A 14,954-nucleotide genomic window follows, 5' to 3' on the forward strand; every position below is an offset into this window, starting at 1 on the left:
AATTTGGATTTATTTTAGAAGAGAAAGCTGCTTTGCCTGTCCCTTCCTCCTCCTCTGCTTCTCCTTTTAACACCAACTGTATTTAGATGAAGACTGCCCCCCGCCCCCACCGTCCCCATTCCATCTGTCTTGCTTACACCAGTAATCCTGTAAATGTGTATTTTTCTCCCTTTCATGTGTTGATTCAACCCTTGAGGTTGGTGGGACATTGCATTAGACTCACGGCTTCTTAATAGTACTGGACTTTGGTTTCTGTCTTGTGTTTCGTACGGAGAGGTCTCTTCCTTTCTGAGTTTCTGCATGCAGCTGGTAGACTCAGTTTGGTTTGGTGGAGGCCATGTAGTATTAGGAGGCAGGAATGGGGTTCTGGTTTGATTCTGATTCTAACTGGAAAACATAACATTTTCTGGCCTCAGGGTCTTCCTCTGTAAATTGAGGGTTTGCATTTTATATTTTCCTAAGCAAAACCAGACGTTGTCTTCCAGTCTGTAAAAAGGTATTTTATACATTTTAATTTATCATATTTCCTGTTAAAGTTGATTGTTAGACCAGCGAGATGTGGTTCTGTGGTAAGCACAAAACCAGGAATTTGGTAAGAGGTTGTGCAGTCAGTGCAAGGTTAGCACCCAGTTGATTCCTGCACTGTGTTTTGGTTCAGAGTAGAAGCAGTCCATATTCATCCAATTATGAATGGGAGTGGCTATCATTTTAAAAAATAATTTTCCAAGCACTCTAAGTTGCTTTTAATGTAAATTGAGATGGAGGCTGAAAAGAGAAGTAGTAGAAATTGTTTCAAAGTTGAATTATTAACATCTAAAGACAGTTGTCACTTAAAATATGGGAGTCAGGCAAGCAGCCTTGAAACTTCAAGATGTGTGACCAACTCTCACCTGGCATTTAATTAGGGTAGTGCTTTTTTCTCATAAAATTTCATGTGAATAGATACCTGGGCCTGAATTCTTAAAAATATGTAAACTAGACCACTACTGAGCATTAGTTTTGTGACCAATAAGGTGGAAATTTGAAGTTCAATCTCCAATGTACGGAGGTAGCCAGGGCAGTTTTGCTGAGTCTCTGTAGTATAAATTGATACGTATATTGCTTGTCTCTCGTATCTTAGGATTTGGCATGTCAAACTTTTTTTTGAAAAATGTTTAAAAACATTTTAAACAAAACCAAAAGTCAAATGAAACATTTGTGGAACCTCTGGAACATCTCTGTGAATGAATCTTTGATGTTCTTTGGAGCACAGTTTGAGAACCAATAACGCAGTTGCTCACCGCTAGTCCTCCGGCTCTAACAGTGTTCTGTGTTTCTAGAACTTTCTCCATGTTATACATGCAAAAACTGAGATGGACACAGTTAGGATCACACAGTGCCAATGGTAGAACAAGCTGCAGATCAGAGATTTTCAGGTTTTTGATGCAAGGTTCTCAGTTCTTCCTTGTCATCCTTTCAGGTGTTATTTCCTGTGATCTTCTCAGCATAACAGTGACAAGACAAGTGGCCTCCGAGAAAGGTTCCTTGGTACTTTCGCCTCCATCCCTTGTCTTAGACATATTTTGTTTCTGTAATCTCACTGCCCTGCCCCGCTAGAATTTTCTTCTGGAGTGTTTTTTTGCAGTTTTCTTCTCTGTTTAATACCTGACTGACTACCATCACATCCACTTTAGTTTAACCCTGCCTCTTCAAGGGTTTCACTACTAAGGGTAAAATCTTGCAAAAGGTAAGGTGCAAATGTAGTGTCAGAATGCCCAGGTTCTGTGGCTCATACCAGAAGGAGGTCTTGGAGGTCTTTGCTAATTTGCATTTCTTCACCTCATTTCCACCATCCTGTCCTTTCATCTAGCAAATGCTTAATGACCACCCTCTGTGTGCAAGGCATGGCCATTGCCGGCATTTCTTGTCTTTGGGGGCCTCACAGACCCCATAGGCGAGATGAAACGGGATTGTCCTGTAGAGCAAGGAAGGAGCACGAACTGCTATGAGTTACGAGTACTCTATGGAAGGGGAGTTCTCCTCAGTCTAGGGAGCCCCTGGAGGCTTTATGCAGGAGGTGGGGTGAGATTGGAGGCTGGAGATGTGGGTGGGATTTTCCAAGGAAATTGGGTGGACACAGTGACTTAGGATTTCTTGAAGGTTACTGTACAGGATGAAGCTAAATGTAGGCTCCTTAGCCACCATTTAATGATGACTATGAAGTAGCTCAGGTGGTACGCAGTGAGGACAGAGAGATCTGGGAACCACTAAATTAGAGCAGTGCTGTCCTATGTGAATGTGGCGCATGGGATGGTATTGTCCTGCAGGGCTACTGGAAGAGACCACATCTCTGCTTGGGGCTGGCATCACGTCTGAAGGGATGGGCATTTCTGCCTTTGTTTATCCTCTGAGGAGGCAGGCCCTTGTGTCAGAAATAGAGCCTCCAGGGATGTTGGATGGCCACCTGGAGGAACAGCTTCATTGGTCTGGTTCTCACTCCATTGGAACTGGGCTGCTGCTCAGTGTTCTCAGGTGGGTTGAGAAATTGGCATTTGCCAGACAAGGTGGGCCGGGAGCCTTCTGAAGGGAGGCCTGTAAGGTTGATCCAGAGGTTATAAGAGCGGTCATATGTGGTGAACTGGAAGTAGATCACTGTGATTTCCTTCTGTTGCTAGGCCCGTGGCCAGCCCTTAGTTCCTGCCCTGGTCTTGGCTGTGCTAGGCCCATGACACTCATCTGCCTGCTCTAAGCCAAACTCCTCCTTTTCCCCATAGCTTTAGAGGTGGACTTGCTTTTTTTTTTTTAACAGTTTTTTTTTTTTGAGATATGATACACATATCATACCATCCTCCTATTTAAAAGTATACAACTCCATGGCTTTTGGTATGTCCACAGAATTATGCTCCCATCACCACAATTTTAGAGCCTTTTTGTTACCCGCTAGAAAAACCCTATACTCCTTACCTATCACCTCTCATTTCCTCCATTCTCCATACCCCAGCCCTAAGCAAGTACTAATGTATTTTCTGCCTTTACAGATTTGCCTATTCTAGACATTTACTATCAATGGAATCATGCAATATGTGTTTTTTGTTACTCTTTTTGCTTAGTATAATGTTCTTAAGAGTCACGTATGTGTAGCATAATCAGTTCATTCCTTTTTATAGCCAGATAATATTTAATTGCATGGATATGGCAGTTTTGTTTCCATTTCCTCAGTTGATGCACATTAGGCTCGTTTTACTTTTGTTTATTATGGATACTGCTGCTGAGTATGGATACTGCTGCTGAGTACTTCTGTGTACAAGTTTTTGTGTAGACACGTATTTTCATTTCTCTTGGGAGAATTCCCAGAAGCTGAATTGTTTGTATCATATGATAACTCCTAACTATTTGAGGTACTGCCAGATTATTTCCCACGCTGGCTGCGCCATTTGACATTCCCATCAGTGGTAGATGAGGGTTCCAATTTCTCCACATCTTCACCAACACTTGTTCTTACCTGCATTTCCTTATGAGTGTGAAGTTGGTATCTCATTGTGGTTTTGATTTGCATCTCCTCTAATGACTAATGATGTTGAGCATCTTTTCATGTGCCTTTTTTTTTTCCTTTCAGGAGAATTGACACATTTCTTTGCCAGAGATCTCTGATCATCTTTAGAAAGGTCGAAGATGATTTTGTTGTGTTGAGGTGTGAGTGGGAAGGAACGAGGTGACTGCTACTCTTTTAGGAAGTAGGAGGATGGAGGGGATGCATATTGAGGCGGCTAATTCTGCAAACAGACTTGGTGCAAACTTTTTTCTGGACGTGAATTGATGAAATCACGGCCATGAGCTGACATTACTGTGGTTGGCAACAAGGTCTTCTGAGATCCACTGTATAGTCCCACTGTGCCCATTGTATGACTCAGCTAGAGGACCCAGCCATTAGAAGGTCTGGAGGTAGGCATCTTCTTAGCTCCAGCAACAACTTCTTGATCACTGTTAGTCTAGGGCTTCCTCATTAATTGTCTGGTCATTCCTGATGATCTTCATTGTCATTTTGTGGCACTAAGACTGTGAAGATGGGTGTTCATTATCCTCCTCGTTGTCTACCTGTTACTGTGAGAGATAAGGGTGTCTCCTGAATAATGCTTTTGAAAAGTCTTAAGTTCTGTCATCTTAATAGGAATCGTAGAGATGCATTCTGTGATTTTGTGTGTGTGCTGTGTGTGTGCTGATATCGTTTCTATTATTTCAAGCTCTAAGTACCACTGGAGAAAAGAAGTTTCTTGGCACTTCTATAGTCACTTAAAATCTGGGCCCTCACTAATCAGAACTGTACTCTGAACTCCTCATAGCTAGGGATTTTCACTTCAAATTTGCATGTCTCTGAACTGGGATAATTTTACCTAGGCTGAGATTTTTTGGCCATCTCTTTGCCCCTCTGATACACCATCTGGATGTGTCTGACCATCTCCAAGGCAAAGGTGGAGAAGAAGCCTTCTACCTTCTAAGGAAGCCATTGTTCAGTTCCTAGCCCTTGATCTTTCCTTTGTTTTAACTCCACAGCTTGAGCAGCCTATTCAGTAGGGTTAACTGAGGAAGTAGAATGGGGTTTCCTGTCTGAAAGTGGACAGCTAATTCCTGCCAGTGATTTGGGCTCTTTACTAAAATAGTGAAAGAAAATCACCTTTTTTGATATAGCACCTCATTGGCTTGCCCTAGGAAAATTCCTTCAGCCCTGGGGTAAAATTAAGTAATGAGTAATGAGTATGGGTTATCCAAAAAAAAAAAAAAGCCAATTCCCTAGGAGCTAGGTACAGCACTTAGTTCGTAATGTGGCTTTGAGAGTGTCAGCCCCATGGGGTAGAAACTCCATCTTGTTCACTGTTCAGTCACCAGGGCCTGATGGCAGCTCATGCTCAATATAGACTTGGCGCAGAGCAGAGTGGAGGAAGGAAAGAGAGCAGGTGCTTGTTGGCTGGCCTGCAGTTAGAAGGGCTGAATAAAATGCTGTAGTGCCCTAGGCGACGTATTCACTTAGCAGATACTTTATTGTGCCACTGTGGTCAGTGCCTTTCTCTGAGAAGGTGTGTGTTTGGGGAGGGGCCCCCTAAAGGATGTCATAGAGTCCCACATAGAAACTTTAAACAATCCAAGGTAGACAGGTGTTTTTAACTCATAATACTTCTTTATTCCCTGTTCTAAAAATTTTTTTAAATTTGATTCAATAATTATACATAATAATGGAGTACCATGTGAGATTCAATCCACATATACATTGTGAAATTATCAAATTAGGGTAGTTAGCATGCACATCACCCTCAAATAATTATCATTACTTTTGTGGTGAGAACACTTAAAATTGTCTCTTTTAGAAATATACGTTATTATTAACCACAGTCACTTTGCTGTGTGCAATAGAACACCAGAACTTACTCCTCCTAACTGTAACTTTTTACCCATTGACCACTCCCTCCTCATCCCCCTCTCTCCTCCCCACCCCTGGTAACCACTGTTCTGTTATCTCATCTATGATAGCAAGTTTTTAGCTTCTGCATGTGAGATTGTATGGTATTTGCCTTTCTGTGCCTGGATTATTTCATTTAGCATAATATCCTTCAGGTTTATCCCTGTTGCTGCAAAAGACAGGATTTCTCTCTCTTTTGCTAGTTGAATAGTATTCCATTGTCAGAGAAGTGTTGTAAGACTAGGGAAGGAACACTGCAGGCTAGAGCCCTGGGGAAAGTGGTCTGAGGCAGGTGGGACTGGAGCTGGGGTCTGCCAAACAGGCTGGGTTTGATCGTCAGCATAATAGAGAGCACTCATGTGCCAGCTGGGTGGGAGAAGCAGCCAAGCAAAGACTGGGAAGCCTCTCAGGAAGCATGTGCAGGGTTTATGGTGATGAGCAGACCAGCAGGTACGTAGTGGGAGAGGGGTGTGATAGGGCAGAGGAACTTACTTACGTTATGATAGTACAAGACAGAGGTTGAGCCTCATTTTAATGGGCATTGTGGTGGGTGTTGAATGTGATGGAATATATGGGTCTGGAATCAGGCTGCCTGATCAAGGGCTCTGAAACTTGAGTGTGCATCAGAATCACCTCAAGGCTTGCTAAATTATAGGCTGCGGACCACATCTCCTCAGCTGCTGATTCAGTGGGTGTGGGTGGGGCCTGAGAATTCACATTTCTCACTGATGATGCTGCCATTACTGAGTTTGGGACCACATTTGGAGAACCACTGGTCTAGAATTGAGAGGTTGGCAAACCTTTTCTGTTAAGAGGTAGATAGTAAATATTTTAGGCCTTTTGGGCTACAAAGAGTATCTGTTACATATTCTTTGTTGCTTTTCATGACCCATTAAGCATATACATATCATTCTCTGCCATATACAAACAGGCTGTTGGGGAAGTGAGGAGGATGTAGGGAAGGTAGGGCATGGTTTAATAACCCCTGGGCCATGCCTAGATGATCAGTCCTCTGCCACATAGCTGACTGACCTTTACCAAGTTAATCACCTTTTGCCTTTATTTTCTCATGTTTCTCATAAAGCAGAGGTGATAATATTCATACTTCCTACCATATAGAACTTCTGAGGATTCAGTGAGCAAAGCCACAAAAGATTGTATGTCACAGTGTCTGGGACATAGCTAGAATTTATAATTTATTTTTAGTCTGTTGATAGGCAAGGGGAAAACGGTAAGAGGCAGACCAACAGTGATCCAGGGCTCTGAAAGCTAATTGTTTCAAGATCCTGCTACCATTTTCTTTCGGGTTGCTTGCAAAGAAGAATCCTTTGACTGAAGCATATATGTACACTCTGAAGTACATCCTGCGTTAGTCCCTTATAAGGGATCGGGATCATTGCTCAGCCTCTCCCTTGAGTGGCACTTAGAAAATGGTGCTATTCGTAAGCTGACTGGTATTGGGCCCAGGACTCTAGCCGAAGGGGTGGGCGTACTGGTAACCATTTGCAACCTATGCTCAGGTCCTACTTGTTGGGAAGCCCTGATTGAGAAGAGTGGCCTGGTCTTTGCTGGCATTAGATAGGATCTGGCTGCATTAATATTGAAACTACTCTGCCTTTTAATGTCTCATTTTGCCTCATGGTGGGAGTGAAAGTGAGAACCACAGAAAATCTGCCTGCCAGGTGTTTCACATTTCTTGTGCTACAGCATGCAAGTGAGCAGTGAGGTGTAGCTTTCCCTTATGTAGCTGGGAAAGCAATACCCCTGCTTGTACCTCTGGCATATCTTCTCTGTGCTGGTGCACTTAGAGAGGTTGCCTGGTGGCCCTGAGAGAGCCATCTCATCGCTAAACATTGATGGTGAAAGCTGGCCATGCTCAAATAAGATGTAGCAATCTACCTCTTCTTTGTCTAGTTACCCCCAAGGGGGCATCCACTTTCTTGCTCACCTCACCAGTTGCATGTTCTAGTCCTTGCCAGAAGCACATAATAATGACTTTGTAAGCTTAAGTTACAGGCACACAAAAGTGCCTGATGGTGGTATGACTCCACCCTCTGCTTGGGTTTTTGCTGACATTCAGTGAAATATCTTTCCGTCTCCTCCCTACCTTGCAAAACAAACTTCCTGTTTTGAATTTGGTCCAGGCTGGAACAGCCTCACTACACCTGTTAACACACGTAGACGCACACTTCCCCCTTCATAATTGCTTAGCTTCTTGTTGCCTAGCCAGATTTCCCCTCAGCTTACAGTTCCTGAATCATAAGATATTGAACCAGCAAATTTAAGAGTTGACATTTTACTTAAAGGTATTCAAGTGAAAACGTGGCTTCTGGTTTATTTTGCTGTATTGTGCCATGACCACTTGGCTAATTCTTCTCCTCCTTCACAGCAGAATGGAAGTGAGGAAAGGCAACCAGCTGACACAGGAGCCAGAGTGAGACCAGCAGACTCTCACACTCTACCTACACCATGAATTTGTGTCTATCTTCTATGCGTTAAGAGCCAAGGACAGGTGAAGTTGCCGGAGAGCAATGGCTGTCTTTACTCCGTGGAAGTTGTCCTCTCAGAAGCTGGGCTTTTTCCTGGTGACTTTTGGCTTCATTTGGGGTATGATGCTTCTGCACTTTACCATCCAGCAGCGAACTCAGCCTGAAAGCAGCTCCATGCTGCGTGAGCAGATCCTGGACCTCAGCAAAAGGTACATCAAGGCACTGGCAGAAGAAAACAGGAATGTGGTGGATGGGCCATACGCTGGAGTCATGACAGCTTATGGTAAGCACTGCGTTTCTGGGACCTCTCCATTAAAGTGCGCCTTGGCCTTGAAATGGCCCCAGAAGCTCCCAGACATGGTCTTGTCATGGACTGAATGTCCTTTGCCACTGCCTTCATAAGCAGTGAATTGCACACAGAGAGGCATCTTTAGGAAATTAAAGCAATGCCATTTTGGGGGTTCTGAGCTGGTGTATGCAGACACACTTTCCCCTGGAATCAGTGGGTTAGTATAGTTAGGGCTCTATTGGTTGTATTTGCAGCTAGCTCCTTCTCCCTGAACACATTTCGGGAACCATGTGATCTCATGTGGGAGTGAGTTCAGGGAATGCTGAAAAATATTCTTATCTTTCCCTAAACAAAACTTAATTAAGGCTGGTGGGAGTGAGGTGAAGAGGATGGGGAGGAATGTTCTATGGAAGCCAGTAAACTTAGAGCCAATTGTGTGCCTCCCTCCAGCTGATAAATAGGACACTGGCACTTGCATGCTGGTGAGTTTTAACCTTTGGCTTCTTGAGGTTATGTTGCTCTTCTTCTTGCCCTTGTCTCTAATTGCCCTCACTTTGAAAGGAATCTTTGTGTACTTGTTGCTTTTTCTTTAGACAATTTTTTTCGGAATTCTTTTTAAAATCAGAAAGAGTAAAAAAATACACATATGGAATGTGACTTATTTTTCTTTTATGTTTAATATAGAAAAAGTTGGAAGCTGTAGACAAGCAAAAAAAGAAAAAAATTACACATAAGTCTACTACTCCAGGCAATAACCACAATTAACATTTCAGTGTGTATTTTTCTGATATTTTGCATACACACACAAATATATATATATATATATATATATACATATACACACACACACAAATACTTAGAAAAAAAATTGCAAATGGAATTTAGATCATGCTGTGTTTTGCAGAGCAGACTTGGTCTGTAGAAGATGACCTGTTGTGGAGTGACAGAGTCTGATCATTGAATTGAGATTTCAGTGGTCTCACTGAAGTGGTCTCCCTGATAGTATAGATGAGATACAAGAATGGGGTTAGGTGAGGTGGAGAAAGTGGAGTTCTGTTTTGTGACCCACTCAAGGAAGGTGCCCTGAAGTATGCAGAGTTCAAATCATGATTCCCAAAAATGTGCAGCAACAGTTCAGTTCAGTGCAGGTTGAGTTCAGACACAGGAAATCATACTCAGTTATACATGTGCTTTTTTCTTTCCAAAAGGGGAAAAAATTGTTTTTAAAAAAGTATGTAAAATTTTATACACACGTATGTGTATGTATGTGTGTGTGTGTATATATATTTATTAGAAGATGCTTACTTCTGAGGAACATTGTAGAAATTCTCTTAGTTCTTACTATGTAAATAATCACACTCTCTGCATTTAATCTGTTAAAAGTGTCTGTAGGCATTAGCTTTTGATGTATCTAAGTAAAATGGTACCTTTTTTGAACTGATGGATTTAAAAAATGGGATTCCACTGTGGGAGCTTACACTGAAAAACAACTAGGTAGTTTTTCCTAGAGTTGCATTTTAAAATCGCTCATTGACTCACACTTCTGTAACGTTTCCAGAGTAGTTTAGATAAACCAACAGAAAATAAAGCTGATCGTCACCATTAGTGTTACCAATGTATATGACATAGCAGGTAACACAGGTACAGTTTTAAAGTTTCTGTTTGTATGCATTCCATGTTACAGCTTTGAAGGGAGTTACAGCTCAGTAATTTTCTCTTGTTTCTCTCACTCTGTCAAACCTTTTCCATGGGCAAGAAGAAGCCTCACAAATAACAAATTTATAGGCTTTAAATTTGTCCAGTTGTTTTGGCTGTTTGTATTTCTTGTGTATTGCTAAAAATCTCATAGGGAAGGCTTCCCCACGTTTTAAAGGACAATAATTTGATCTTAGCTTTTCAGCCTCACAGAGATATTATTTTTTAAGTTACAAAAAAATCCCAGAATAGACTGTTAGAATTTCAGCCACCTTATATGCCTGTAATCATAAGACTTTGCATCTCAAAGAAACTATAGAAATTATTTATTCCAACTTACTTTCGTAGATGAACCTTAGCAAAATAACTTCTTTTTCTCAAAAACAACAAAGAAACAATCAAACAGGTCACATCAGCAACTCTAACTCACACTGCTAGTTTTCTCTTTCATCTAATCAACTTTAACATATCAAAGTGGTTTTGGGAGCTGAGTTTCTGGAATTTAATTGGACTTGTATGTATGTGCTTGAGGTATTGGGGGGTTATCACATGGTGAGATCCTACTAAGACAGGGTGTCTCATTTGGTGCTATTGACTTTTGGTCTAAATAGGTCTTGATTGTGGTAGGATTTCAGCAGCATCTCAGGGGTCTCTACCCACTAGATGCCAGTAACAGCTCCCTAGTTGTGACAATCAAAATGTCTTTAGACATGTGATAATTATCCCCTTCCTGCCACCTTGGAGAACTGTACTAAGAGTGGAAACCACAAACGCTATCTGACATCATCTTTTTGAGGATGTTATCAAATTGATAACCGGTTTTAGTTTTTTTGTTTGTTTGTTTCTGAGACGGAGTCTTGCTTTGTTGCCCAGGCTGGAGTGCGGTGGTGCAATCTTGGCTCACTGCAACACCCACCTCCCGGGTTCGAGCCTCAGCCTCCAGAGTAGCTGGGATTACAGGCGCACACCACCACGCCCGCCTAATTTTTGTGTTTTTAGTAGATGCAGGGTTTCACCATGTTGGCCAGGCTGGTCTGGAACACCTGACCTCAGATGATCCGCCCACCTTGGCCTCCCAAAGTGCTGGGATTACAGGTGTGAGCCACTGTGCCCAGCCTGGTTTTAGTTACTTCAAACTTGAAAGCCTAGTCTTCCCCCTGGTTTCCAGTTCTGACACCAACAATTTGGATTGAACGAGAGGATTGTACTAGGGATTAGTATAGTCCAGGGCCAGTCCTAGAAGCTGGAGAGCCATTCTGATGACATATACTTCCCTTGGAATCTGTCAGTATCAGTAACATTGTGTGACATGCAAGCAGCTCTGGCAGTTAATGTCACATGGTGGTGCAGAGACTGTAGGATTTTCATTGGTGTAGCTGGGCTGGCAGAACGGTGATGTGGATGCATGGGCCATTAGTTTGCAGTCTCTTTTTTTTTTTTTTTTTGGCCATAAATGCAGCCTATGTGCAGTGCACTGCCTACACATCTGCTTTGAAAGAGTGAAGAGTTGATCCTGTATGGCTAGGATTTGTGTCTGGTTTAAATGAATCAGCAAAAAGAAGAAAAAAATTCTTTCTCTCATCCCCATATTGGTATAATCAGAGGCTTTCAGGATAAGTGGGTCTACAGTAGGTATTTGAGGGATTGCTGTAGCTGATTTTAGATGATTGCTGATTTATTAGAATTTCTGGTTAGAGATTCCAGGGCAGCAGGGTTCGGTGAGCTATGACCTATGCGCCAAATTCAGGACCTTTGTCTGATTGTGTAAATGGTTTTATTGGAACACCTCCACTCCCATTTGTTTGTAACAAATGCAATAACAGATGAACACGATAATTCCAGTATTTATTTCATAAAACATCTGACACATTCTGAATCCCATCAATCAGCAGTCACCATAGTTATTCTAAGTACTCATCTGATCAAGTTCCTTACTGATTCAACTACTTCCCAGGACTCCCATGGTCTAAGGCAGAGTCAGCAAACCATGGCCTACGGGCCAAGTCTTCCTTGGTATCTGTGTTTGTAAAGAAAGCCATGCCCATTTGATTATATGCTGTCTGTGGCTGCTTTTGCACTATAGTGGCAGAGTTGAGTAGTTGTCATACAGACTGCAAAGCCTAAATATTTACTGTCTGGTTCTCTACCAAAAATGTTTATCAGTCTCTGACCTAGACAGTCTCTGGGTGAGTCTCTTTCTCTACTGGATTTTGTGTGTGTGTGTGTGTCCCAAGTCTCTTTCACACCTGTGTTTGGATTTGCTCACGACATTTACATAAGGCACACATATAAATGCAGCATTTCTCTGGCCTCTGAAAATGCTTCTTCTAAGTGGCAGGTCGAGAGTTGCAGTGGTTAGAAGCATGGGTTTTGGAGCCAACTGGTTTGTGTTTGCCGCATCCTGTCTGCATGGCTTAGGCCCTAGAAGCCCAAACTGCTTTAAAGTGGGGTGTCAGTGCCTCTCACCAAGGACTGTGAGACATGAGCAAGGTGCTGTTTGTCAGATGCCTGACATTGTGTGCTTGTTGTTGGCTGTTAGTGTGACTTGTGACTAGTACTCAAACAATAATAGAACTTGAAGAGTATCTTCCCTGTCCCAACCCATCCTTGTTTTGGTGATTTGAAAAGAGACTTCTGAACTTCTTTGGGATTTGGCAACTCCAAAGTGATACCCAGAAGATCTCCTGGGCAGCCCGTGTGGAACATTCAGTGCGTTTGTTCTTGGGAGTGTGGAGGGCTTTTCTGTGTGTTAACTCTGTGAGTCCAGAGAGGAGTGTGTTGGCTTTTGCCTCCTAGGCAAGTGTAGAGCCAGAGCCCTCTGCAGGTCAGCCCCATCTGCATCTCCCAGCCAGTGTGGCAGGGGCCATGCCTGCCAGTGACGTCTCGGGAATTGTGTCATGGATGGTGCCACTCACCCGAGTCAATGCTATTCTTGTTTCTGAGGTGAATTGATCTCTGTCTCCAGCAGCCTGACCCAAATTCTGATCCCTAGTGATCACCTCTTATCTAACAGGACAAACCCGGTCCACTTGTATTCTCTAATGAACAGTAATGGAAACCTGAGGCGAGGTGACATTTCCCCTTATGGTCCGTCCACACGTTGTTAACCCTGGCTTCTCTGGGCTGGGGTACTGTCCTAGAAAAGCTGCCAGCTCAGGCTTAAGCAGCTGTGGGCTCCCAGCTTCTCTCTGCTGACCCCCATCCCACTTCGCCTGCTGCCTGTTTCCTCCTTGACCTCCAGGTTCTGTTTGCCTGCTCTTCCCTACTTGCTGCCTGTCTCGTGGTTCCCTGAGCTTTTTAGTCCTGGACTGGCCCTTTGGCTTTTGTCTTTCAAGCCTGGTCCTTCAGGAAATGTCTGTCATTGGCTGGAATATCCCCCACATTTTATGCATACAGTGAGAAACAGATGGACAAAGGCCCTGCTGTCATAGATGCTTTGTTATATTTGGAAGGGAGAAATAATAAACAAGAGAAAGTCAGATAGCAGTACATTCCAGGAAGAAATATGGTGACAGCATTTAAAATATCTGAGGGGCTACTTTGCACTAGAAGGTCACCTCTCTGGAGGTATCTTTTAACCAGAATGACACACGGAGCAGCCAGGTACAGTGGAAAGAGAGAGGCGGAGGCAGAGCATGCCAGGGAGAAGGCACGGTGTGTGCTAGGCCCTAAGGCCAGCATATGCACTCCAGGGTAGAAGGGAGGCCACTGTAGCTAGAACGAAGTGAGCAAGCAGTGGCATGGAAGGTGTTGAGGCAGTGAGAAGCCGGCAGCTTATGCAGAGCCCTATAGGCTATGGCTTCTGGTATCAATGTGGATGTTCTTATGCAGAAACCAGATGCCGACCTCACCCTATAGTTCGCTGCTTTCTCTATGGGAGGAAGGAAGTTTTTTCCTTAAGGAGGCACACACCCCGGTTGCAGAACCAGCATAGGGCTTTTGGTTGCTGGTTGGGGGCAGTGGAGAGGTAACTGCTTTGGACTTCTGATTGGCCCTCATTGGCTTGGGATGCTATGTCTAAGATGTTAACACCATTTAGGGCTGCCGAAGATTGTTCTGAAAGGTTAGCAGCTGCCCTGTGTTGCAGATCCAGATAACGTTCTGAGATTTGGATGAGAGCTTTTGCAAGTGTTTCCTTCCACCTCTCTTGTGAAAAAGGAATAAAAACAGGTTGGATTTCATTAAAGATGCAAGCATGTAAAGGGTTTTTTAGTTTGGTTTTTTTTCCACTTTTCTTTTGTGTCTCTCTTCCTACAAATAGGGAAATATGGTCAAGGAATAGGAATGGTTTCTTTTTTCTTTTTTCTTTTTCTTTTTTTTTTTTTTGAGGGCTAGGACTGTTGTGGGATAATGTGGAAAGCCAGTGTTGCCAAAGTAGAAATCCCCTGCCCTTGAGGGAAATACACTGTTCTTGAAGTGAAAATGGTAGGGAAAAAAATAGCTGGGCTGTTTGGTGTGTCTGAGAAGGCTTTAGTTACTCTATGGTGACGTGGCTGGTGTGATTAAAGAAAGGGCTTTCTGCTTTAAAAAGCTTGGAACCTAAAAATGGGTCTCTCTGTGGCTTGGGACTTTTCCAGCCATCCTGTGGTAGAGCCCAGCCTGCCCAGTATCCTCATCAAAGCCAGGCCAAGTTCACAAGTACACCCAGGCCAGTCAAAAGGTCTGAGGAAGACCTCAGGAATGTTTTAGACAGGAGGAGTAAACTCAGAATAAGGGGCTCATTCTTCTACCCCTCAGTCATTAAGACCCTTTCTTTCATGCAGCACCCCTACTTCAAGTCTGGATTGAGGAGGGATTGCATGCACATGTGTGAGGTTGGAGTCTCAATCTCAATGTGATTGTCATTGCCATGTTCAAACGATGAGGCTTAGAAGGTCCCTTGTCTTACCTGGTGGCCATAGATGACCCTCTGCTTCTTCCCAACTGTGTCCTGGTGCTCTTTTTCTGTCAGAAGTGCTTGGGCAGACCTCATGCTGCTGCGGACGCCCTAAAAAGCTCCGCACCCTCTCAAGTCTACTAAGGCACAGCGGCTCTCTTCTAGGACAAGACT

The 14,954-nt window shown here is 43.3% G+C and overlaps 1 protein-coding gene across 10 annotated transcripts in view; it reads left to right on the forward strand.

Annotated features, from left to right (window-relative positions):
• Window positions 1–14,954, forward strand: part of MGAT5 (alpha-1,6-mannosylglycoprotein 6-beta-N-acetylglucosaminyltransferase) — a 324,876-nt gene that overhangs the window by 116,327 nt on the left and 193,595 nt on the right. For 5 of the 10 annotated variants that reach the window (XM_055261074.2, XM_055261080.2, XM_055261079.2 and 2 more), the window contains exon 2: window positions 7,824–8,203. In XM_055261074.2, coding sequence (XP_055117049.1) covers window positions 7,963–8,203 — 241 coding nt within the window. In that variant the 5' untranslated portion in view covers window positions 7,824–7,962. Of the gene's footprint in view, window positions 1–7,563; window positions 7,738–7,820; window positions 8,204–14,954 lie in introns of those variants that run through there. The other 5 variants (XM_055261073.2, XM_063631000.1, XM_055261075.2 and 2 more) reach the window with 3 other exon arrangements.

The sequence above is a fragment of the Symphalangus syndactylus genome, chromosome 22, assembly GCF_028878055.3.
Source record: "Symphalangus syndactylus isolate Jambi chromosome 22, NHGRI_mSymSyn1-v2.1_pri, whole genome shotgun sequence".
Lineage (NCBI taxonomy): Eukaryota > Metazoa > Chordata > Mammalia > Primates > Hylobatidae > Symphalangus > Symphalangus syndactylus.